At 34.6% G+C, this 27,861-nt stretch overlaps 1 protein-coding gene across 2 annotated transcripts; it reads right to left on the bottom strand.

The window, feature by feature from the left end:
* LOC106142833 (uncharacterized) lies at positions 1 to 27,861 on the bottom strand. Of its 2 annotated transcripts, none has more exons than XM_013344739.2 (5): positions 27,807 to 27,861; positions 2,512 to 2,744; positions 1,951 to 2,057; positions 1,633 to 1,751; positions 1 to 1,314 (listed from the first exon to the last, which is right to left on the bottom strand). In XM_013344739.2, the coding sequence occupies exons 2-5, from the start codon at positions 2,740 to 2,742 to the stop codon at positions 443 to 445; spliced, it is 1,329 nt and encodes a 442-aa protein (XP_013200193.1). In that variant the 5' UTR covers positions 2,743 to 2,744; positions 27,807 to 27,861; the 3' UTR covers positions 1 to 442. The 2 variants fall into 2 exon arrangements, with proteins under 2 accessions (XP_013200193.1, XP_060801795.1); XM_060945812.1 differs by lacking the exon at positions 27,807 to 27,861 and adding an exon at positions 27,692 to 27,781.

Genomic DNA, 27,861 nt, shown 5'->3' with positions numbered 1-27,861 from the left:
TTCTCCCGACGTCTCCTCAATAATTGTCTGCTATATGATAAAGTTAATTGTTAATGGTAACACTGGATTACAAGACACAGATTGCGGGTAGAGACGGGGCGGGGCGGAGCGCGCGGGGGAGGGGGATCGCACTCGGCGTGGAAAACGCGCGCCCTCAATCACGAATGTAATTTTCTATCTAACAATAAGTCAATATTTTGATCGCTAATATCAAAAAATTTACAATGAAAAATAGAATTTACTCTAAAAATAATTTCACGCGAAGCAGATGTCGGTCGTCAGTCGACAGGACGACCGGCGTCGGCGCGTGGTCTATCACATTGAAAGATTCATAAAGTACAATAAGTGCGCACGAGGGCACCGCTCTCTCGCTATCTAAATACGAGTCATTACTTGACAACTATAGGTAATTAATTTACAAGAATTCAATCGTAACGACATTCTACACGAAAAGATCTTTTAGCGACCTGCAAAGAGTGGCATCGCATCCTTCCGCAGCCTCCTCTTCCTCAGGCCTGTTGGCAACCCAACGTTCACCATCGGCACGCCCGGCTGGTTTACTGGGTCCTGGAATGTCTCTCGATTTCGGCCGAATATCCTTCGCATCCTTCACAGTTGGTGAGCCTGAAGTTGACGGCCCAGCTTCCCCAGCTCCGCTCTTTCGAAGAAACACTTCTATGGCACTACCAAGAGCACTCGCGTCGACGACAGATCCTGATGGGCGATCCCATACTACCGCTGCGGCGTCACCTGGTTTTGAGTCTGGTGCGAACGTCACTTTGCCCTTTTTAGCTTCAGTTTCCTTTTTCTTCGTCTCTAGTGTCTGATGCCGCCTTGCGAACCAAGTAGTGCCTGAATCTGCGGGTTTGTCTCTAAATGAAGAGGCATCAAAACTGCTGGAGCGGATGTCTGCGAGGCGCCTTGTTCGTTCGCGCTCTGGTTTTCCGCAGCGGTCTATTTCTGTGGCCGAGGAGGTGAGTGCATTGAGCATGTGATGGAGATCAGTATCGGTGCAGACTACCCCTGCGCCTATACGTGGCGGAATGGGTGGTGGTGGGGGCATTTCAGAAGCCCTGCGGCGAGCTGGTAGTGGGGGCAGCGGTGAGCCTACGAAGTCGGAATGCCTGCGTCCGCGATTCGTGTAGCGCACGGAGCCGCTCATTGGTGAACGTTCGTCCAATGGCTGAACTTCACACACCCGTTCATTGGAGGTGTTCCAGAGACGCATGCGCACCTTGCGGGCTTGGACAATATCATCCATTATATCCAGTTGCAGGTTGTGGGTACTGCCGAGTGTTTCGAGGGCTGGTGGACCTGTACCGAATAAAGAATAACGTACGTCGTTTATGAAATCTTACATGACGATGATTAACGATATTGCAAACATACTTTTATTCGCTTTGTAAGCATGGGTCTTCAATGCCATGGGAAATTCTTTCGAAAATAAGTTGTAAGATTCAACCCAATCATAAAAATAGAAAAATGTTTCTCTTTCTTATCTTTACGCGTTTCCGGCACTTCCTCACTATGCTTCAGGGCACCGCTTTCCTTCATAAGGAAGTCCTAGTCTACCCTCAAAAGGATAAGGATGGGTATGATATTCGATGGAAATTAAATAAAAGCTTGTCTCACATTTTTTCGCGTCCGAGTCTCTGCGGCCACGTTTCTTAGTGGGAAAATCTCCGACAGACTCTCGACGACGGGCGCCGAACATCGCCGGCGGCACGCGCGATATTACCACCACGGAATGTCTGAAAACAAATAATAATTATGTACACAAACTGTTTTCGCCATTAAAAAGTTTTCAAGAGATGAAAAACATCGTGAGAGAATCTGTATATGTATTTGAGTAACTGCAAGTTTTCTTACAATGTTTTTCCTCGCCGTAAGATAGAATTAAGACAGTGTAATCATGAAATTTTTGAATAAGATATGAACATGTATATCTACCTGCGACCATCAGACCGCGGTTCCTGCTGCTGGCTTAGAGTTGCTAAAAATATTTTCTCAAAGGCTTCAAGAGATGCATCATCGCCCCTTTCAGATAGCCGGCGAACCTGTAGCAAAAATAGAAAATTATAATTTTATAATAATAGACACCAAAGATACCTACATAAGTTCTTATTTTTTTGAAATAAATATTCCGAACGTATTTGCTGGTGTCGTGTGACTTATGACATACTTATTAAAGATTAAAGACTTTTATTTTTCTCTGTTTTCGATGAACACAAAAATTATTGAAAGCTACTTTTTAGTTTTTTGTACTTCGCAAGTAGAAAAGAAAAGACAGCTCTTTTCCATTATTGTTCCGGTAAAAGTCCCATTACAGATATTAACAGATTTCCTACACAAAGTATGTTAGTAGTTTTGCAAAGACAAAAGATGTACAGTCAACCACATATCGAGTTAGCTTTCATGAAACTCTATGACGCAGTAGTACCTACATTCGAATTTGCAATTTGTGTAGTTTGATGTGCTATTGGCTGTACATGCGTCATTTTGGAGACACACCTGACTAGCAGTAATGCCTGATGTGCACGATGGTGTCGGCAGGCTGTGTTTGCGAGTCTCGAGCCACGGTGACAAATGGAAGGGGTCTGGTAGTGACTCCTGGTCAACGGATAGTCCTCTGGTTGGCGCAGTGGACTTGGGCGAAGACTCCGCGTCTTCGGAACCACTCTCCTCCACCACGATCAGCGGCTCGCCTCCGCCAACCATTGCCATCGACCCGCGCCGCATCATTGCTGAATTAAATACATATATGTATATTCTTATTTCTGGCGTTAAACCAGGTTAAATCCGCACCTCATTGGAGAGCCCGGGGTGCGCTTTTTGACCATGATACTGGATTAAGTGAGTCAGGTTTTATACGAAACAACTCCCGTTTGCAGTCTCCGTGGTCAGACGGGAGTCGTTTCGTGTAACCTGTACTTATCACGTGTAAAGTGATGAGAATAGATTAGATATACTTAAAGTAATAAAGACATCAAAAGTAAAATACGTTAAAACACGTTCTACTATTGTGTATAAAATGTAGTGTGTTTTTTTTGGGTTATTAATTGGATCTAATTTTTGAAGGCACGTGCGCTTTGTTAATGTCAAAAGGTAAAAAACTATGGTCTAAGGCCCAAAACATACAATGACTTATCACTTATATTAAATGCATACATATAAAGAACATGCAAAGACGAACGAAAGAAAAGTAACGAGAACCTAGATGACAAGTTTAATACTACAGGTTTAGAATCAAAATGAAAACAAAAATTCGATCTTCTGAAATTAAATTATTTATTTGGCTTTTCCTTACAAAAATATTGTAAATCTTTTCTTCTGATAATTTAGCTTCAACAGATTATTTCACTCGAATACAATCAACAAAATCAGTGGCCGTTCATTGAATTTTGTGAACACAGTATAAATGTCTGCGAGATTTATTAATTTCTTATTGCCGGCGCAAAAGTTGAAAAAATAAAGTGATTTTGCGTCAGCTTTATTATTTTATATTTCCAATTATAACTTAAAAGACTTTTAATTACACGAAGCCTTTAGAGAAAGTATTAATCAAAGTGTCTCTTGTAAAGATGTTATTTAAGGGTTAAACAGAAACAAAGGGTTTAAATGGGCGAGTTTTTCTGAAAATGTTCTTCTTTAAAATATGAATGTATCATTTCATATTTTAATATGATTGTTTATATGAAATTCATCATCTGATATGTATATCTTCTATTACAAATCGATTAAATGTTTAATTACTTAAGATATCATACGGATTTTATACCCAGTCATAAATAAATTCGGTAATTTATATATATTCTGTGAAAATATAAATTACCGAATCGAATTAGGTAATCAATAATAATGTGTTATTAGCTACAGAGTACCTACTAAGAAAAGTCGTATGCAGAGCCGTCTGTGCGTCCTAAACAAATACGATGTCAATCAACACATCTTCACCGGATGTTTGGGTCGCCATTGTTGAGAAGATTAACGCTATATTTACACAGGCTGCCTAAACACTTTGAGGAAGGCGTTTTTCAAATCTTTACACAATGATTTATACATAAAATCACGCCTCTTTCTCGAAAGGGTAAGCAGATATCTTTTCACTTGCTACGCACTTCCTGCACACTTCTTTCGCTTCATCCTCATTCAATACTCTCTACATCTTTACATATATAAATAAAATAAAAATAAAATACATAGCTGCAAGCTCGACTGTTTCGCATATTCTTGACCTGACCTTTCACAAGGACGTCCTTAATTCGATCAAGGTACTACCATTAGTCAACCTGTTTTCTTTCACCCTCTCCACTTGACCAAACCATCTTAGCGTACCCTTCTATCTTACACTAAATATTCTTTTTACATCGTAATATTCCCTTGGGAACACACAATGATATATCGAGGAAAGATTTGGAAATACTTTGGTGCAATTGTCGCATTCTTGCATCTGAACCAAAAGGTCCCGAGTTCGTTTCCCGGTCAGTCGTAATAGAAAAAGACCTTTTTCTGATTGCCTTATTATGTGTCTTAACACTCTCCATTACTCCTTGTTACCGTCATCAGGTCTTGATTTATTGCATATGGAACCACTGCGTAGGTGAATAATTTCAAATAAAAAAAGCACATAAAAACAATCAAATTTCATTAATCATTTTTCAAAAGAATAAAGTTTCTTATTGGGTAAAGCGTAAAGCTGTAGACATTTTCCACATAACCACACGATCCCAACTCAACCTAGGTCGTAGTTAGATTACCCTGGGGACTAACACGATGGATATTGAAAATGGTGGCAAGCAAGATAATTACATTTCACAAAATATATAACTGTTTAGCACAGCATTTAGCAAGGGACATATAAATATACGTTAGAATAAATAAGGGAAAATAGAGTCGGTTAATTATTATTTGTATAACTTTAGTTCAGAACCATTTACTTGTGTCCTTCGTTACAACTTTTCAAATCATAGTGCAAAGTTTTATAGCCGTTTATCTTTTAATTGTTTTTGTCCTCATAGTGTTTTCAACAAAGATGATGACAATAAGTTTAGTTTTTACCATGGGGCTACGTAAACTGAAAAGGAAAGGAAAATCAAATGATCAAAGTGATTTTACTTTATAAGTATAGTCCATTACTTTAAATACTGAAATAAATGTAGAACATCTTGATATGTAACACCTACGTCTTATCAATAGCAATATTAATTCAATAAGACATCTGTTTTTAGTTTTTGTTTTTCTTTTCATCGCAATAAATTATTATAAAATGTACTTTTCAACATCAAGATTGTTTCATTTTTTAAAGTCGTTACCCACGTTTAATGTCTGTCATTTAAACAATACCTACCTACATACATAAAATTCACGCTCACGAAAGCTCACGTTAAAATGTAACTCTCGAAGAAAAGAGGAAAATCAATATACGAGTGAGTAAATCATTCGTATACCTACTTCAGTTCAAAACTTTTCGGACAATGTGAGTTTGAAACGAATACGACAAATTAACTTCGAATGAATTTACTGGGGCGCTCAAATTGTGAGCTTGCAAACAACTTGATTTACAGAAAATATTTGTTGGTCAGTTTTATTATATTTTGAAAGTTGACAACGCGACTGTTGTCCTTAGTTTTATAGATGTTTATGACTTAGATAGTACAGTTGTTTATGATCAGAATAATCAAACGTTAGCCGTTTTAATGAAAGAAAATTTTGACAGATTTTGTATATTTCGATTTTCTTGCATTGAAAAAGGTATTTTATTTTATAAATCACTTTTTATTTAACTCCACATATTGTAACTGATATCACCGTAATGCGACTGATTTTAATGTGCTTTAATAATTACAGAATAATTTTCTTATCGGTTCATTATAATAATACTTTTCATTGTATTGTATTTATTGGAAATTTGCCTCTACCCAATAAAGAAATACAAAAACTGTGCAAAACAAATGCGTTGAAACATCATTTGCATAATTTTCTAAGCAATTAATCTAAAAATAATGAAAAGGATAGGCTAATAAGTCTCAAGGGAGGGTAATGAGAAAACCTCCGCGACTTGAAAAACTTAGTTACGATTTAAAAACAAGTCGAGAAGATGAATTTCAACTTGAAAGAAAAGTTGTTCCTTCTAATGCGATGAGGCATATTGAGATTGACAAAAGTTAGCGAAAATGAGGCTCGTTTATTTTGTAACCTTTTCATTGAGAACTTACATCTTTATTCCTCACTGAGTATACAGAATTCTATCATTAAGCCAAACAGCTGAACGTGGCCTATTAGTCTTTTCAAGACTGTTGGCTCTGTCTACCCCTCAAGGGATATAGACTGGTTGATTATTTGTATGTATGTATGTACGTAAATCATTCTCACAAGTCACAAGAATCTATTGTTTTCAACAACAGTCTGCTATTGAAAGAAAATCACAGAATTATTAATAGAAAAAATGACAGCTATTCATTTATACGGCGTGACAGTAATGAGGATTGTGGTGGGTTTATATCTCTGGGATCTGATATCAACAGGTCCGGCGTGGGAGGCCAAGGTCTGGCACTGACCTGCTTCCACTGACCTCGCCCCACGAGGCCGGGAGGCGCAACTGCAAGCACAGGGCTGACATGCATTTATGTTTCACTTACAAATAAATGACAAGATTTAATACGAGGCAAAACACACAGATTGAGATAACCTAATTCACAACTGCACAAAAAAACTTAGCAACACTGGCTTACACAAAACTCATAAGTACTCCACAAGTTTCCACTCACCATCTCTAAAATGAATTTTTGGTTACTTTATAAGATGATTGCTTATACTTTTTCCAAAGAGACGTAGCCATTTATCGAATGAGATTGAATCTGAGAGTACTTACCACAAAGAAATAGAAAAATTCTTGTCTGAGATGGTCGTTTCGAATGAAGTATAAAGAAAATACTTTTGTTATTTCTGAATAAAGTTTTCTTAGCGATATTTATCTTGTTTTCAAAAAATAAATAGCAATCTCTACTAAAACTTTGTCTATGCTGGCTTTTACGCCTAAATCACTGAACCGATTTTAATAAAATTTGCGACGGAGTTATGGGTAAAAGTTAGTAAATTATACAAATAAACTTTCATATTGTTGAAGAAAAAAACGATTAAAATATTATTGAAGGCATTTTATGAATTACAAATGATTTTTTTGTACACTCTGTCGTAGCTTGACCCATATCTTTTTATTGATCATAAATATATTCGTGTTCTTTGTTGATTGAGCTTTTATTTGATATTGAACCTCCAATTAATGTAATTGCAAGCAATTGCTTAATTAAGAGCTTGTCATTGACTCAGCTAACTATTCAATTCGAGGTATCGAATAATGGATTGATATATTTATTATTGTAGTGGTGCGCTTGTCTGTGACATCGGAACTTTCGAGATGAACTTGCGGGCAGGCCATGATGAGAAACGATTTTTTTCTGATTGGCCTGGATGGTTATCTATCCTTAATAAGTATTTATTATAAAATATGGTATCGGTGAGTTAGTATCTCGTAATAAGACACAAGTTTCGATGTGTGTAATTTGTCCTGTATATTGAGATATAAACATTGGTAGCTACAATATTATATAGTTGAGAATTTAGTCTCAGAAATACAAGGCTATTATATTAAATGGGATTGATTGAACTGGCATAAATTTGCCTAAGTTGCACCCTAACTTGAGACGACTATTCATCACGATTGATTCAATCCTGATTTACTCAATCCAGTCCCCGTAGCATGGCACGCGTGACGCCATTTTTATCGCGCGAAAAACTATCGCTGTCCCGTGTCAGGTCATAATAAAAACTAAACACCAAAAAGAATAGAAACGGCGGTCATGGCACAGGGGGATGATAGAATAAATTAAAAAAAAAATTTACACTATGCAACTTCCGTCTAACCTCCGCAACCTTTGTAAGGTAACTTATCATACTGAATCATGGTTATACATCCAGTTGTTTGTATGTACAAGTTTCATTACGATACTTTCCCTCGCCGTAATTTAAGTAAAATAAAAAAGCCAAGAGGCGTAAAGTATATAGATAAGAAGTTATCTTTATCTTTACGAAATTATCATGTTTTACATGAACCTACTAAATAGATTAACAACACCATAATAAAGACATTAAACAAAATTTATTTTCATTAATAGGCACATGTGTATAAAAACAATATTTGATCGAACTTGCTCCATTATCCACTTAATTTATAAGCGTTGATGTAGATAATATGTAATCTTGTAAAGGTTCACAGAGGCGGGTTTTACATTTTGTATTAATATCTAGGTTAAAATGGTTAAGGTAAAGCCACTGCGCTATGAGAGAAAATATTAGCCGTAAGCTTTTTGTTTTATTTTCAGCCTTCAGGCAACCGCTAATAGAATTCAGCTTGGGGATCGTATATAAAGGGGAAAGAAAACTAAGCCATATTTATGGCCTGGAAAAAGCTAATCGTAATAGAATGTCTGGCTCTTGAGAGTTCGTTCATTTTCCAAAGTATACATCGGAATTTATTGAACTATGTTGTATGAAAATTTTGCCACGGAGGCGACTGTTAGTTGAAGATGATTTGCTGTGATTAAAATCAACTATCTGCTTTGGAACTTTTCCTTTTGGTTTAGAATCTTTCTTAATAAAACTTCCCAAGCTCTTGTTACGACGAGAAAAACATTATGAGGAAATTTGTTCATTCAGTCAACTGAATCTAGATATAATAATGATCCAATCCAATGTCATAAAATTTTTGTAACCTAGTTTTGCCGGGGTATTATCAGGTAGGTCTTTGTGAACTATATGTATACGGAATTGAATCTTCAAACGACAATGGGTTTGAAATAAATCGACCGTAAGCAGTCGAATAGTAAGCAGTTTCTGATATGATTTCGATAAAAACTTTATATCTCTATAACTGCTCAATAAATAGTAACAAGCATTTTAAATACTATATTTTCCGGAATGGTCTCGTTCATGTAAATAAAATGTTTATCAAAGAGATCCAAGCTTACAGTAAATACCACATATATTAATAAAGGCTGCATAAAATATTGCCCAGAAAATACTGTAGAACTAAAGTACGCTTGGTGTTTACAGTGATAAACTAAATATTCCAGTATATTGACATATTACAAACTAGCTTTTACCTGCGGCTTCTCTTTATTGAGCCTTGAAGGTACAACAGGTGAACTTAATACTAATAGAATTCTCTACCAGTAACCTTTAGAAAATAAAAGACAGATAAATACTCCGGGAAGATAGGTTTGTGTGTACAAAATTTTAACTAGGTTTAGTAGATAAAGTAAATTGTTCTTATAATAAATATTTGTTAAAAGTATAACTATGTTAAGGGAAAGTTCTATCAAGGATTCTGAACAGTATCATTTTCCTATTCCCTTTGAATTCTGAACCTAACGCTGTAAAACCTACGCAAAAGATTTCAGTATTCTCGGTCCGTTCATTTATCGAATAAAGTTTGATACTGAGCAATATTGGATCCCTTCAAGCGTGATGTTATGGATCGGAAGACCCTATTGGAAATAGATTATTAACTTAAACATGGCAGTTGACTTTGGAAAGTCGGGTTAGTGAGCATAAATTTGAGATATGGAGGTCTTTGTGATCGTATATTGTGGGGTATGATCGTCTTATCGAATAACGTATTCTACAAAGTATCCTTTTTCGAAATGTTCAAATAGGCCGTCTATGTTTATAGACTTTTCAGAGTCGTGTATTTCTGTTACAAACACGCTAGCTATAGCGCGTGACTCCGCCCGCGTGATGTGCGAAGAAGACCATAGGGTACAAACCCTATGTTCTTCTTCGTACATCATACTATAAGTATGTAAATTAATTTTATTCAGATTGGTTCAGTGGTTTAACTGTGAAGTGGTAACAAACAAACAGACTTTCATGTACTAATTACTAGTTAGTATTCATGTTAATTAGTTTCGGTTTATAAGAAAGAAGAGTGATTATATTCGAATCTATCAGAAAATTTCGTAAAACCCACACTGAAAATAAAAAATTAAACATATTTCTGTTAAATGAGTCTCAAGCTCTTCGAGATTAATCGTCAAAAAGCATTCATAATAGCGTTGCTCTTGAACCCGAAATAAATGTTTCAAAAGAATTGTATTCGAAGCACGACGGAAATTAGACAAATAAAGGCAATAAGAAGTGGGGAGTTTTAAAGGGGATTGTAATAATGAGAAGAAAAAATGATGGCGGACGCTGCGGATCTCCGTGAAACGTCTCGAGGAAAAGATACAGGTATAACGGTTCAGTTAGGAGTCCTATGTGATATTGCAACTACATCAAGAGAGAAAACCGAAAATTGGGTTTTCCGAACACTCGCCTGTTAAAAAAATATCATTATGCTATTAAAAAACAAAATTGCCTAGTTTACGATATCAATTATCTCGATTTTGGAAACGTTACATCGAGAATGTATTTAAGTTATGTCTCTATACAACTCATCTTAACGCTGCGTGAATAAAAGTACCATCTTGTCGGGTTGCAATCGCAAGTGATGCAGTCAGCGAATAGAGGGAGTTGATAAAATCAACGTTGATAAGTTTCTAATAGAGTTTCTGGTTAAAAATAAGTATAAATTATGCTTAATTTAATTTAAAATTGTAGTAGTAATTTCCTATTAAAATGAAAATCCTCTGATGTGATGATACCATGTCTACGTTAAAGTTATGGAAGACACCAACAACAGTTGTAAGTGCTTTGTCCTTTATTGACTATACGACATATACATTTAAAGTGAAGGGTGAACGCTGAGTAAAATGTAAAATGTTTGTGACCAAAGGGAATTTTGAAATGTGAATCTTATTTTAGGCGATGGGTTATTTGAATCTCAATTCCATCATTTAGCCTTACAGCTGTTGGATGTGGCCTTTCAATCTTTTCAAGAATTGGTTCTGTCCACTCCGTAAGGCATAAAGACGTAAGGCATAGAGTCTATATCCCTTGCGGGGTAGACAGAGCCAACAGTCTTGAAAAGACTGAATGGCCACGTTCAGCTATTTGGCTTCATGATAGAATTGAGATTCAAATAGTGACACTTAGCCCATCGCCTACAAAAGAATCCCAAATTTGTAAGCCTATACCTTAGTCGCCTTTTACGACATCCATTGGAAAGAGATGGAGTGGTCCTATTCTTTTTTGTATTGGTGCCGGGAACCACACGGCACGGCATAAAGGCGTCATAAATATATATCCTAAAAAAACGATAATTTCTCTTTAGGGTAAGACTTTGAAATGTAACAGAAGATACGGAGAACATTGATATTCATATCACGCAAGTTCCGAAATGAAATCAGGCGTGAGGCATTTTATGTAGGTAACATTTATTGAAAGATATATTTTCTTTAGGTTTCTTTAAGATGAAACTATGTTAGTGCACGTTTAGGTATAATATAAATTTGAGTAAAGACAGCTTTATTTTTTATAATGTTTATAAGCTATAAAAATACCTAGTATGTAGAATTGGAAACACTAATGACAAATGTTAGAAAAAATATGAAAAAAAAACCATGTCGAAAAGAGAAAAAAAAGCAAGCTCTGAGTTACACGTGTGAACACTTTACATCCATTAAAAGTGGTATCAGCTCTACGGAAGTAATGTTCTTAGAATTAATTAACAATCATCTAAAGCGCGATCTTCCTATTATGTATTCAGTTTTCGGTAAACTCACCAACAATTTAAAAGGTGACCATAAAAAGCAATTAACACAATATCTGTCTAATAGTACCGAAGGAAAAAAGTAAATCTTTCAGGTATTTAATTACACCATTATCTCGACCAGACAGATGAAGCAACAGTGGCATCCTGATCCTCTTATGTTTAAGCCGTCTGCACACTAGACGTGGTTGAGCCAGCCAATAAGCAGCGCGCAGCGCGGGAGTTGGCATATTAAAAGCTGTGGCAGTTGCAAAGCAGTTGCAACGAGGGTGTATTTATTTTTTGTCTTATAACGCGCTACGCTGTCCTGTGGAAGCTTTGACTTTGGAGTGAGAGGGTTACATGACTTCCATTACTAAACAATGACGACGGGTGACCGACGACGCGTTGAGCTAAAGGTGCGCGGGCCCGCGTCTTATTTATAGGTAGGTACTAATAATTAAAATACAATAATAATTAACAAAAAATTAAAAATTTTAAAATTATTACTCGTGTTTCTACATTTTCAGATTGTTTAGTGATATTAATAAATGGATTAGTGTATGTTTTGTAAATTCGCTATCAAAAGATGAAGTGGAATAACATTCCACCAATAGTTTCAAGAACACTCGCTAGTATGGCGATAAATCAATGGGGGTTATCTTTACATATAAGTAGCCCAAAGAATAGTACAGCCCGTGGCGGGCCTGCACTCAAACAGCGTGTCTTCTATCCCGCGTTCAGTGTGCTGAAGCCCTTATAGTAGGGGAAAATTGGTTCGCCGCCTATCCGCACGTCTCGAATGGAATCACGCGTGAACACTCCGCCGAGGGTTCTCATTTAATGTCTATTGAATATTGCGTTCCGTTTACCAGATTTGCTTGAGAGCCGTTTCACGTGTTTGCGTTTATTGAAGTCTCGATGTGCGGTATCTTATCTTGGGTAGAACAAATATTTTGGGCGTCGTATATTTATGAGCTTTTATCTTAAAAAACCCTAAACCGTTGTTTTCTTTACACTATCTTTACACTTACCAACCGGTTGAGGTAGAAATATTTTGGGGAGGCCATGTCCGACAGAGGTTTTCGGAAGCAAGTACGAGTATATACTAAAAAAATATTTTTTGCTGAAAATCTATAGTTTTAGTAATTTGAAACAAATTCTTTCTCTAAAGGTAATTAATTTATTTATAAAGTGACAAATAAACTAAGCGAGAATAATAAAAAATATAAAATTTGTACAATATGTTAGTTAATTAACCATTTGTTTAAATATAGGGTGTTCGTGTTCAGCAAATATTTGTAAATACAATGAACTTGGAAAAGGCAAGCTATTTCAGTCTGAAGTTGAAACACTTACATAACAAGAAGGGCTTTGGAAAGTGACGATTTTACGACAAGAGAACACACAAATTTGGAGAGAACAGAAAGAAATTTATACATAAAAAATGTTAGACTTTAAATGGAAGCAATTAAGTGGGAGGTACACATTCATGTATAACTCCATTTTTATAGCATAGATTTAATATATTCATTCAGACGCATCTGTTATCTTAGGTTAACTTGGAAAATTTACAAGGCCACTGTTAACAAGTATTTTAATAAGGGAAGTATCGTCAAATCGGTGACGTCTACTGAAAGATCCGGTCAAGATTAAGTACTCATAATCGATGAGCATGAAAAAATATTATCAATTTGGATAAAGTAAAAGGAATATACCTCATATTTGTGGCAAATGGAAAGAAGTAGACTCGCGTGATGCAGTACGAATATCTATAGTCTTAATAATTTGTGACAAGAAAAAAAAAGACAGGGCCGTTGTTAAAGCTTTTGTTTTATGTAGAAGCATTTATGATGGCGCCCATATTACCATAATGTAGGTTCGTTAAAAGTTAGACTTTTATACTTTCAATTTATTTAATCGCCTGGAAGATTAAAAGTCCTATCATGAAGATATATAGCGTCCCTTAACTGACGCGAAATAATTGTCTTTTGAATAATGTACAAAAATGGTGGTAAAAAATGTGACGGTTTAGGTAATAATTTTAAAATTAATGGGTGTATTTTCATGTTATAAATTTTTATTTTATACTAATTTAATGGTAAGAAAATATTATTTTTGCAACATATACCAATAATGTAAAACTGACAGATAACGTGAAGGCGAAATTCCGGTGGAAGAGAAGCTGAAATTTGGCATATTTCGAAGCTTAGAGGAGCGCTAAAGTAAGTATTACAATTTTAACATGGGGGAAAAAATATACGAGTATGTGAGTGAGAGAGCAAAAAGACTGCTTAGTCAAAGCTGCAGGTGAAGGCGGCAGAGGTCAAACGGGGTCTGAGTCCACTCTCTTCTCTCTTTTGCATTTTATCAGCTCTTTATTTAATCTGTGCTTTTTTAGGGTTCCGCGACAAAAAAGTAAAAACTCTCTGTTTTTCCGTCTGGGCGTATGTTACTAGCTCCTATTGCATAGCACGCCCGACGCTGTTTTTATCGCGCGAAAAACTATCGCTGTTTCGCTTTTTATTATGACGTGAAACGAGACAGGAATAGTTTTGGGCAGGCTGTAATTTATAAGCCGTTATAGCTAGAAAGTTGAAATTTTCACAAATTATGTTTTTCCATTGCCGCTATAACAACAAATTAATAAATAAAAAGTAAATAAATGAAAGCATTAATACCTTAATGATGGTAAATAAATAAATAAAATATTAAACATATAAAATTAAAATAATAAGGGTCGTCATACAATACATGTAACAGGTAGACGCTTAAAATTTTCATAGAATATTTAGTTGTAGGTTATATTTTTCAAATAAACAACAAAAACAATTTTTCTTATACATATATTTTGATAGGGACCTCTTAGTGCGCGAGTCCCGCTTGCCGCTTGGCCAGTTTTTTATTGATAAATATAAATGTACACTGTATGTTTTACTTAATATAATATTAATAAATCACACAATAGTTTTACGGGTTAGTGATCACGGTTCGCAGTTGATGGTAACAGTTTGCTCGAATGAATGTGTATTCAGCCGTTGGTATGAGGACAGCATTCTCATCCACTTATTCAGGTCTGTCGGGTTTGCTTCATCAGAAATTCGGATGGGTTATCCTATAAGCGAATGCTGCTATTATGACTTAATTGAATTTGTATCAGTCGATTTTGGAACAGTATAAGAATTATGCAAACAATAAAAATTGAGAGATGGTAATTAAAAGGTAGGTGCTGAAGTGCCTAAAGTTTAAGGCGAAGACTATAAAAGAATTAGGTACATATACATTCCACGTCTTCCGTACAGGGTAGACAGAGTCAAAAGTCACAAGACTCTTAGCGAGATGGCCGAAAAGAACCAAATTCATTTCCTTTATTTTCACAATATGTGCGAGAAGAAAATAAACAAGATTTTCGCTACCAAAACAGCGTAATAATAATAAAACATAAAATTTGAATTAATATAACCTGTAGAGATATTAATTTAGATGTATTTAATAACAGTAACAACTTTAGATGGAAGTTAAATGCCAAAATCTGAGGCACAACCTTTGATGTTAATACGCAGTTCCTTTGAGATGTTGATAATCCTAGTCGAGCTTTAGTTACGTTGGGATTTTGCATAATACATTATGTAGCAACCTGTGTAAACCTCATTAAATTTTATAACCTTCATACCTTTTTGGATAAAACTATCATATATAAATAAATTACTTGTTATGAACTACGCCTACTATACTTCTCGCACATATTGTAAACGTGATTATATCTATGTATGAACTACGCGGTTAGGAGTAATTAATATATCATTCGAATATTTCATATATAATAGGCTATTTGACAAAGTTCTAAAAACTATCTTAGGGTATTTATTTGTTTATAAGGAGCCCTACAAAAATACTTTTCTGCCTTTATTACAGCTATTTTATTAAAAAATCGAAAAAGAAAATGAAATATTCAAATATGCCGCTAAAACGCGACTTTTAGCAATATGGCGGCCATTGCATGCAATGACGTGAATTTCGTGTAAATATCATACAAAGCTTGTTGGTGTTTCGAAAAGTTTTTATTTTCTCTTGTTTTATTTAACTTGTGCCACGTCATATGTGTGAAAATTATTAAAATGAGTTCCTATAAATGTTGTGCAGTGCCTCAATACACTAATACAACAATAAAATCTCCTACGAAACTGTTTTTTTCTATGCCGATGGATTTGAATATTCGCAAGAAGTGGTTTCAGATCAGGATCTAAGATCAGTGGTTACCAAGATATACTTACATTGATGTTTTCACATTCCTCAGTTCGGCAGCATAGAAATCTGGATTGTTTTAGAAGAAGACGCCAACCATTATTGCGTCCACTTTTGGTAGGTTTCGACTGTCAGCTTTCGCGGAGTTGGTTTCCATTATTAAATACCTATGTTATCTGAGTAATCCTGAGCGATCAAACACTTATAAAATCTTGAAAAATAATAGCGAACACTAAGGAACGGTACGATCCACAGTCTGTTTATGGATAATTGACGTCATAATAGAAATAGCCAATCACGTTCGTTTTTAGTCACGTGACAGCTGCATAAAAAACCCTAATTTTCTGAGACGGATTATGTTTAAATAATGCAATATTTTTATCTCGCGTTAATACAAATCGCTCCAAAAAAATAATATTAAGACTGATGACATAAAAGAAATGTATATTTTTAATACAGTCAAATAGCCTATTGATCTCAGTTGGAAGTAATAATAAAGTGAAAGAGACACTATTTTCGAGACTATTAGTTCTGTCTACCCCGTAAGGGATAAGTGTGCGTTGTGACATAATTATCTGGTTAAACTAAGTATGTAAAAGAAAGCTCTTTTACATAAATATGTATGCAACTACATATGTGTATAAGCATACACATATGTAGTTGCATAGACACATTTGAGTGAAAGAGATCGAGTGAACTTATCTAATACTTCCATATAGACTACGCCTACGTAAGTAGTGTTAACATAAACCTCCTAAGGCTTAACCGGTCTTAAGACAAAGGGACAACTAACGGTGAAACTTAATTGTACAAAATGTACAATTAACTAGCTTCTCATTGAATCACAGTTAGGAAAAAGGATAAACCTTCTCTAAAACTAATTAAGTGGTGGCTGTCTAGTAGAGAAGTAAAAAGAAAGTGCTTACAAAGTGAAATTTAGATAAAGGGATAGGTATAGACCTGATGATATGTATGTTTGTATGAAATTAGTTGTGATGTTTTAAGACAAAGTTAGACAAACAAAAAATAATATTTTATTCAATCAAAAAAATGCATCTTCGTCGATGGCCAGCTTGATTTTCGCTTTAGAACTTGTTGAAATATGTGACATATTCTTTAAATACTATTTTTAATTTATTGCACCAAGTACACATAACATATAAACAAAATAATATTATATTAAGTTGTAGCACAAAAGGGGCATTGTGGTAAGAGATCACAAATAGGATTTTGAAAGTTTTGAAATTTGACTGTCAGCCTGTGCCACCATAGCTATACCTAGTATATATAGATTGACAGACGCGTTTAACTTATGACTTATGACACCCTTTGCTTTGGTTTTTATATAACGTATAATACTTTGGTTTTTAAACAACGTATAATACCTTTGTTTATATATAACGTATAAGACGTTATTTTTAACTCACGACCATAACAAAGGCATGACATAATGTTTTAGGTTAGTGTAATTTGTGTTCACAGCTTCAAATAGAATAGGGTACCGGACAGTAATCGAAAAAAAATCTAAGTTGTGTTTTAAAATAAAGTTTGTTATACAAGAACATCACATAATAAAGATTTTTAAGAAATAACAATGATTTATAATTTTAAATCAATAAATAAAGTTGCAAAAATCCAATATTTTTTATCTGTGCAGCGTAAGAACCCAAACACCAATCACAGTGAGTGACGTCATACGTAATGAGTGATAAGTAAACACCACTGCTTTGTATGTTATTTCGAGTTATTCTACGATTTATTTGCATTTTTCTAAAAATATTTAATTGTAATTAGTTACGAATTGAAGGACTTTACTCATAACAGAAGTTGTCGCAAGTGCTTGAAGCCGCCTATCAAGCTTTTATCATGGAACAAGGTTACAAACCGACAATAGAAATCTCCCAAAAGATTGATATTTTCATGGTGGGCAGTTCCTTTGCCACTAATACCGACTTTTATTTGCTGAATTAAGCAATGTGGAAATATTTGTGTAAGTATTTCAACCTCTTTTTGTTTATCTTAACAACAGAAATGAGTGAAGAAATTACAAACGAAAACATAACCTAAAACTAGTTTCATTGTTTACAAAGTTATTTTCACATATTTTTTTCTATGATTTTAAAGGTTAGATATTTATGGGTTTTGCATGTTTCTAGATCTGCGAGAAAATACTTAAATTATCCAAGCACTGATCACTTGTAATATGGCTTGTAGTTTGTTTTTCAAACATATGACGTCACGCGATCAGAATTGACGTAAAGTGCTGTTTTCGCGGCAATTTTAAATAAATTACGTTTTTCTCGTTTTTAAATACTCCAAAAGATTTATTTATTTAAAATAATATTTTTTATGGATATATAAATAAATAAAGATTATTTTTAAACACAATCTGAAAAGTTGTCCGGTACCCTATTGATTGGTACTCGCCCGATGGACGGAGGTGTGTAAACAAATAGCGGTTTAGTACCGCAAATGAAGTCCCTTGTTGGTATTGGCAACTAGCTGTGAACGGGAGTAGGCTGAAATATATGCTTTGAACGCGGACATGTGTTGACTTAACCTATTTGAATTGGTATGGTAGAAGTCCTAAAGCTTAATGTAAAAACAAGAGAAATAAGATGATGAAAATAAGTGTTATGTTCTTATTTTATGATTATATAATACTTATGATTTATATGAAGAACACCTACGATCTTGACATCGAAATTCTTATTTATTTTGTAGAATTTTTTCTGAGTAAACAGAAACGCCAGTAAATTTTTTTACTTTCGAATCCCATTCGATACTATCGTAAGAGAACTGTATCGAAAACTGATTCAATTTGTTGGGGTTTATTGACATAATAAGACTTCAAATAAGCAATGTTGTCTTTTGCATTCTGTCCGGTTTTGATTGTACTCTACTTGACGGCATTTGGGATTCCTTTGGAGTTAAAGTGGTGTAAATTCTGTAAATAGTTATTCGTTACATCATCATCTATTTGTTATTTATTTATTTGAATAATATTTTTGGCCGCGTTTAGATTAATGATGGAATTGATATTGAGAGATGGTTTCAGTGTTAAAACTATGTACCAGAACAGCATGGCCCTGATCTACCTCTACTCTTCCCAGCTATTAAGAGTATCACCTATCACAACTGTTCAAAACTACATTTCCATTCTAATGTGTTTAGCATACTTATATAGAACAGTAGGCAAGTGCACATAGACATATAATGAAATAGATGACGCTATTTCATCAACCTATGTGCCAAGTTTTTTATGCTGTGAAGTCAACATGGCGCTTTTTTTATTTCTGCTAATTATTTGGTAGATCTTAAAAAATATAGCTCAATACTTCACTTCATAATTGGCTGACCATAAATTATTTTTATATTAATTCTGACAACGTTCAGTAGAAAGGCAAATAAAACATTTTGAAAATAGGTTCATTTGTCATATTGTCATGTGAATTGAAAAGTCATACACTCGTGGTATCTACTTCGATTTATGTCTGTGCAAGTGTCTATAGTTAGGCTCGTGCACTCACGTCGCCACTGAAGCATCGCAGACGTATGCATACTAAATGGGACCTTCTCTAATATATTCGCAGTTATGAGATAGCGACCCCTAATCCCCATTATTCATACTGTGACCTCTTTCTAATGCGTGGGAATATTACAAATAGAGCAGTTTGTATTCGTTTTCGTTCGTGATGATCGCTTTCCACATTTTTCTTGAATTCCATGGATAAAATTATATCTTAAGTTATAAGTTAAGCAAATATGTCGAACATTATTAGTATTATAAAGCAAAATAACAAACACTGGAATATTGTAAAATATGCACTGGTCTTAATGCAGATGTGTATCTATCAATGTATGCGTGTAATAAGACTTGAGCTTAGAAAGCAAATGAATGATTTTTAGTTGCAAACTTAAAAATTAGATCACGTAAAAGTTAGGAAGATAAAAATTCAACTGTAGTCCCATCGTCTCATTCCTTGAATTTTTCATTATTTTTAATAGCTAAAAACGACACTGAATGTCATAGCTTTACTTTTAGGTAATATGCTTATCATTATTTTATGGGTAATAATGGAGACAGAAATAAAAGGTGCTGGCATTATTGAATGGTTTATTGCTCGTTTTATAGAGTTAAGGAAAAAAGGCGAAAATTTAATGGATCATAAATATTTCATTTCTTTAATATTGTTGTGGTTACAACAACAGACTGAAAAATCTAAAAATACCACTTCACGAGCTGTAGTAAAAGAAAAATTGTTATTATTTCTTTCAGCACGATTGAATATCATTAGTTATACTTGTATTAGTTTGTAACAATCTGAATAATACTATCAATCAAAAGGAAATCTTGGAGTTACTTTTTCAGATTGATCTGGGTTCTTGGTCAGTTAGTTAGAAACTCGAAAAGTTGTGCCACTCATGTCAATTGTATTTTGATTGGTATTGTAAGAAGTTCTTACTTGATAGATAGCCTTTCCCTTTGAGAGTAAAGAACATAAGATAGTTAAATACCGTTAGGCTAACTTGGAAAAAGCTTTTACCATTTAAGGTCTCCCTTTGTGTAGATACTTACCATATTGTTTTAAAATACTGTTACAAAACGGGATAGGGATATTGTGTTAATTGTAACCTTTCATTAATGTGTTTCGAGCCGATATTTTTTTTAAAGAACACAGTCAAACTTACCTGTGTATAAATGTTATTTCAATCTTAAGTTCGTAATTTTGTTTTGTAGTCAACAAATAGGTTAAATCCACCTATTAGCCGTAGCGACCTTCCAGCCCTAAGGGATTAAGCTGGTTTATGTTTGATAAAGGTGCTAAATTGTTATTAAAACGTTGAATTTATAATAAACCCTTCGCTGTTTACGTTGTGAGATCTTATTCGCTCAGGCCTAACAATTTCTTTAGAAAGATTAGAAGGAGATAAGTCATTATTGATTTTTAAACAACATGTTAAGGTCAAGTTTTAGTCTATTTTTTATTTATTTAAACTTTATTGTACAAAAAATAAATGTATAGCACAAAAGGCGGACTTAATGCTAGAAGCATTATCTACCAGTCAACTTTTGGGTCTGACAGAAAACAGTACGTCAAAGATTCACCTTCAGTCTTATAATTTTGTTGCCTTCTACACTTAGTGGTCTTATTCTTTATTCTGTCTGCAGTTAAAACTTCTATGCTATCCGGAACCTCTTTTCTTCCTTCTGGCAAGGAAGAAAAGTTGAAAACTGTTCACCTCATCACTCTTCGATTGGTTAAGTCAGGTTTTTACATGTCACGGTCCCTAGCCCTACCTCTTTAAACTCGTATATATAGGTTTCTTTACCTTTTATGTTATCTTGTCAAAACGTGGCCTTTAATTTTGTGTCTACTTGCTCTGTTCATCGCGTAAGATTTTAAGATTTTCGTAACGCACTTGGCTGATTGTACATTAAAAACACTTTATTCTGAAATATTAAAAATAAAAAAGCCTCCTGTATATTTAAATAGGTACTAAGTTTAGACGCCATGTGTGACATAGGCGGAGCGAATTGGTAACTAAAGTAAAAACGAAGTGTCTTTTGGGACAGACATTTAGGTTAATGGATTACATTCCAACTTTTATAGGCGGTTACGGTTTTTTTGAGGTTCCTACTTTTTTAGAAAATGTATACTTCACTTTTACCTATATCGGATTGACAAAAGGGTAAAAAGAAAAATATATTAGGTATTGATATCAAAGCAAAACTTTAGGTGAAAATGGATGGAGAAGAGAATTTTGAATAAATAAACTCATTTAGCCATCTAATTAAACATGGCTGTTGCGTCCCGTGACTATACTCTCTGTCTACCCCAAAAGAAATGGAGGTGTGATGCATGTTTATTGTATGATACGAATCTTAAAATAAAAGTCAAAGAAGACACTGATAAATGTTACCGGAAAAACACCACTTATTTATTTATGCGTAAATACGTAATACTGGCTATAAATTTCCTTTGATGTAAAATGTCGATAAATTCTCTTCTCGAGTTTTTTACGGCGCCATGTTTACTCGCCGAATCCTAATGTTTAGTTAGGGAAAGGCGTAAAGACATGATTGATGAGTGGCTTACGAGCCATTGACCTCTCACACTCAGTTTTATGAACACTTTAATTTAAATTTTAAAGGCGGTAGAAACTTACAGTCTGTCCATACTCAATGCGTAACGGACGATCGCAGTTTATGGACTAGTGGTTCATTTAAAAACTGATTCGTTAGAAAATAAGGTTCAGAGTTCATTAGTTGCGATTTGAAATTTCATTTAATTTATTTTGAGCAAATTCAAAGAAAGTGGCTACATCGCTATGGTGGCGGCATTTTCGACAGAGTGTCACGTGTAGTAAGTGTTGCATTTTCAGTTACAGTCTAAAATGTATTTTATGGGGTAAAATTATTACTAAATTTCTGACGAGAAATCTATTAATAGAGCTATAATTAAATAAAAAGAAGATTGTCTTCTCAACATGATGTTCGCGAATTAGTGTGGCTGTGAAACCAAAAGATATGAAAATTATTAAGTCATATGAAGGGTCTCATAATAATGAATAAAAACATTTTTGATCATGAATAAAACATCATCTTTGGGCCATTTCTCGTAGTAATTAGTGTAAGTTAGCAATTACGCGCTTAATAAAACGACCCTTACTCTTTGAATAGCAGTCATTCTATCTCTTTATTTCATAGACACTGGCGTAAATATTTGTGGTCAAATGGAATAAGTGCGTTATTCACGGTAGAAATTACGTGGGTAAAATGGACAAAAAAGGCTAACAAAAAAGATGTTGTTTAGAAGTAAATTTGTTGCGACGGAAAATATAACTCCACGTGTAATGTTGGAGGTGAATGTTCTGTGTTGCGGAAAATAAAGCAAGCAATAGAAATGAGTTTCATTCGTATGATGTAATATTAAGGTGTTTTTATTCAAATATTTCTGGATATGACAGACTGTTATTATTTCATTTAAAATGTGGGTTTTCTAGTTATCACCAACAAAGATATTTTTACATAGATTATATTATCAACAAAGATATATCTAATTTTTATCAGGTTGTAATGCGTACAGCGGAAACAATGAGAAAAATTCAGCATGAAAGTTTACTAAAATTCTACAAGAATAATCAAATTTTACGCTTAAAGCAACTAGAGCCATAAAAACCCAAATTGACCCAGACTTGTATAAAAAGTTTTTTTTTAATAAAGAAATGTCTCTGTTTTTACCATAATGAACACCATAAAAAATTAACTTCTTACATGAAAAACGTCACTTTCCATCTCGACTTGGCCGCAGACAAGAGCATTATCCCACAAAAGTTACCTATATTACAAAATCCTGACTTAATATTCAGGTTGCGTACTAAAATCATGAGCCGGACTCTGAAAATCATATCGTTATTGTTCGTAACAGGCTAACATTACGTCGGCGGCAGTCCGGCCCTGTACTGTACATGAGACAAGCGAAATCGCTTTATGAAACTGTTTCTATATTCACCCCCGGTTAAGAGAGATTTGATCATTCACTACAGAAATCTGGTTGAATTTTCATTTTTAATGGTGTTTTTAAAACGTTCTTATCAACTTATCAGATTATTATTCTTTGTTGGAAGGGGAAGGCCAAGTGATGATGTGGTGAAAGCTCAGGCCAGGAGTACGTTAAACTGATGAGTTTACATGCAATGATGAATGGGGTTGAAGCAAGAGAAGTGTACAGAAATCTTGGTAAGTCGAACAATTTCTATGCAGAAATTGTTCCAAAAGGCACCCTTTAGGGGTTATGTATGTATGCATTATTACAGTTAATTCAAATATATTATGATGACTAGTTCATTTCTAAAAGCTTGCGTTTGATAATATCTCATGTCTCATTTAAAAATATACTTTTTAGTATCATCTGGCGTTTTATGGGTTATTTTAAAACTTAAAATACAAAGTACTAAAATCTTATAAGTTTCATTTGTTTTAAGTCGTAACAAGACTGAAATGTGATAATATAGTTTCTGTAATAACCGAGGTGCCTTTGAGAGCACGCTCCGCTTCGCATGTCTGTTTTTATGGCTCGTCATACCTCCTACACAGTGTAGATTGCATTCGTAAATGTGTTTCTGAGTTTTAACTACTTCATTGCACATAAATATGTTTAGTCGCTGTGTACTTAATTTTGAGGTTTGTGTTTGTTGACTCAGTTTTTTACTTACTACTACTTTATTAAAAGTAAGTATTAACTGTATATGAAATTTTCCTGCAAACTGTGGCTTTAAGGTATATTTGATTGTCATGTAGATTGCTATTTGAGAAAAGTGTAAGGATAACTTTTTATGTAAGGATAACAATATGTCTCAGATACTTAAATTTGTTAAACCATAGTTTAGCTGAAAAATCATATACCCAATTACGGGGTAGACTGGGCACTAGGACTGGGTAATAGTCTCGCAAAGACTGACACGCTGGAAGGCCACGTTTGTTCAACTCAGTTCAGCATGGCTAAATGATGAAATTGAGATTAAAATAGTGACAGGTTGTTAGCTCATCGCTTTAAAGAAGAACTCCAGGTTCATAAGCCTATCCCTTAGTTACCATTTACGTCATCTACGTAAAAGAGATGGAATGGTCCTATTCTAAAGAGTCGGGAACCACACGGTACATCGCTTTCATAAATGTAACAAATTTGTAAGTGGTATTTGTTTATGATGTGGTTAAAGCCGTGCATGCCCTACGTGTACTTTATTGACGATAATGAAAGCGAACACGTGGGAGAAACAATAAGACACGTAGAAGGCTTTGTGTAATTAAAGTCAAGGTTGTTGTTTTGATTAAAATTTGTTCAAAATTAAGGACAATGATACTTGCGGCCTTGCGAGCCATTTGTCTGTTGATGATGCTAAATAAATAAATATTATTTGCCTTGAGTAAAATCCCTTTTTCATAAACATAAAGAGTACCAAAATATAAATTAGGTATACTGAAATAAGGTAATGCAAAGAGGCGGCCAGTGTCTAAAATGCAAGCTTTCATAAAATTCACGATAATATGTTAATTAGCCTTACTCTTAATTGACTCCTACGACATCCATGGGAAATATATGGAGGATTGTTCTTCTCATATTTGGGCGCTCAGAGTTGCATTCTTACTTAATAATTCAAACATTACGATAATAATGAAATTCGCCAGGCAGTTATGTAAATTTATTGGTAATTAAAGCAAGGAATGCCAGCTTATAACAGATCTTCAAACAATTTCAGAAGTCACAGAATTATTTAATATTCTGATGAGGTAGGGAAATAAAGTATAAGTTGTTACTACAAAGACTGATCAGAAGGTTTTGGTAGATTTCAAATTTAAATCATTTGTTGTTGTCTATAAAGAATTCAGGAATGCAAGAATGAATTGGGCAAAAACATGTGCGATACATACCAACATTACTGAAATATTAAATACTACCAATAAATATGATACTCATGAGTACAATACCGGCGGAAAGAAAAATATTAGAGAAGAATCATAAATTGAGATTATTCGACATGGCTTGCATGATTCATTGCAAAGAAAATAAACCTGCCTACCGCAAATTTTATTGTAACAACAAGCCACGTAAGCTAAGTAGACAAAAGTGACCTTTGTGAATATAAATGAGGGCTCGAAGAAGCTCTTTCGCCTTGAGTCTCGGGAAAATGTTCTGAAGCACTGTTTCCAAAAGCCTACATACATTACACTGTGCTTAATGAAGTGTGGGATCAATATTTAAAGTAGAATCTACTGAGAATGTGTTGTAAATAGTTAATGTTGAACTAATGAAAAATAATTATATGCCTTTAAAATTTATGGGCTAAATTGTAATAGTGTTTGTAAATTATTCCCTGCTGGTAAATCTTTCCGACCTCTAAATCATTCGAAGATAATAAAATACATGTTAAAACTATTTTTAGTTTCCGAATGATTGTGGGAAGATAAATGCTAAATTTAGTTGAAAAAACAGTAAAGAGATTCTCTGAAGCTTGTTTATATGCGATAAACGATGAAGTTTTTAATAAAGATAATTAAACGTTAAGGCGAACAAGTAATAACAATCCCGAAATTCAGAAGACCACCCTTGAGTCTCGTAGTAAATACAGGAGGCTGAAAGGGATTTAAATTTATGCAAACGGCTAATGATTTTCTGACGAACACTCTCAGAATTCAGATGGAAGGGGAAGATTTTGGTACGGAATGGTCTTGGAATATCAAGAATATAGAGGGATAATAGTAGTAGAAGTAATTATAAAAAGCTATGAGGACACTCATGAAATCATACTAGATCGCCAGGAAAACTACAGAAGAGCTGGGTGGACGACATGGTTAGGGTAAATGGATGATGCTTAATCCCAAAAGTGAATAGAAAAGATCATTGACGATAATGCTGAAAAAATTAAGGGAGACTTATACAATAATTCTTATGAGACATATTTGAATTCGTCTGTGCGTAAGAGGTAAATAATTTTATTTTGAAATGCCTGAAATGTCACAAATAGTTAAAGTTATCTTTTGACGGTAAAAAATATTCATTGCATAACGGTGTTTAGAAGGCTATTTCCGCAACCAGATACAAGTGCGCCATTAATGACGATTATTGGTGGTAGTTGAAATTCTGTATCTATTCGTCAATAACCTCATGGTAACAAGTCCAGGTTGCTTTACAGAGGAGCCCGGGTGCCGCCTTTTATCGCGTAGGTAAATACCGCATTATTTCTTATTTCGAAATTTTATTTCTGTCTTGTCGTCATTTTGCGTGAGTTATTCATAGCAGGCACATTTTGAGCAGATTAAGTTTTTTGAATTGATTAGATCGACGCGACGGAGGAAACGCGCCTTTCACATTTTAATGACATTCCCCAAATTGGAATAACGTTATCAGCGCTCACGATGATTGGATTTAATGTCCCTGTTGATGTTCTCAATGAGTTTGAGTGTATTTCATATTTATGAGCAAATATCGGCGTTTATAAAGCAAACACACCCAAGTAAAATGTTGAATATTTCTTTTAAATCGAAAAGGTAATTTACGAGTAACATATTTGCTTCAGATTCGAAATATTTTTCGTTCGAAATTATATCCAGATATTTATTAGGGTTTGGACAACTTTTCCAATAAATTAGGATCACACTGTAAGCTAAAATGGGGCTCTGTTGGTCTGCTAGCCATCGTTACCAGGTAGCAGGAATGGCGTATATTTTTAATACATTGCTCGCTATCTAGATTTAAACTTCCCTTATTTGACGATGACTAGTGAATAATGAATGTTTGATGGTAGTTCTTACCGCCTAAACCACACGTTATAGGGAACAGATATAACTGCCTTTGTAAATTCAAATAAACGGCAGGTGAAATTGAATATCAACACAGCTACGAACTCGTGTTAGAACTTTGTCGCGAATAAAGTTGCTTATTATTGATATAGAAGTTCAAAGAACTATAATGCAAGAGAGGCTTTTAAAGAAAGTGCTTTGACTATTGAATTTTTTTGGTTATGAATTCTTCACAAAGCAGGCACGTAGGTGCCGTTCTTGGCTCCTTTGATTTTTGTCGGTAAAAAGTTTCATCACCCGAAATTTGTAATCTACTAAAGAATTCGTTTGTAAACAGACGCCCGCCACTTCTATTATCTACCAAACGTAAACACACGAGGCAACAATATTGCTTCAAAACACGAGTAAAAAACTAAAGAAGACACTAAACACATACATGCATACATAAAGCTCACGTAAAATTTGGTGCTAATTTTTGCAAATGCGTCGTGCATCGTTGAAATCCTGGAGGGGGTGGGGTGTTGGGTGGTGACGGGGGGGTGTATATATTGGTGTGTGTGTGTCGCGTACCGACGGGTTGGCGGTGCGGTGTGGGTGCGCGAGCGGCGTGCGCTCGGCTCGGCGG

This window comes from Amyelois transitella, chromosome 9, assembly GCF_032362555.1.
Source record: "Amyelois transitella isolate CPQ chromosome 9, ilAmyTran1.1, whole genome shotgun sequence".
Classification (NCBI taxonomy): domain Eukaryota; kingdom Metazoa; phylum Arthropoda; class Insecta; order Lepidoptera; family Pyralidae; genus Amyelois; species Amyelois transitella.
The sequence above is the reverse complement of the archived record's forward strand: the minus strand, read 5'-3'. Positions and strand labels throughout refer to the sequence as shown.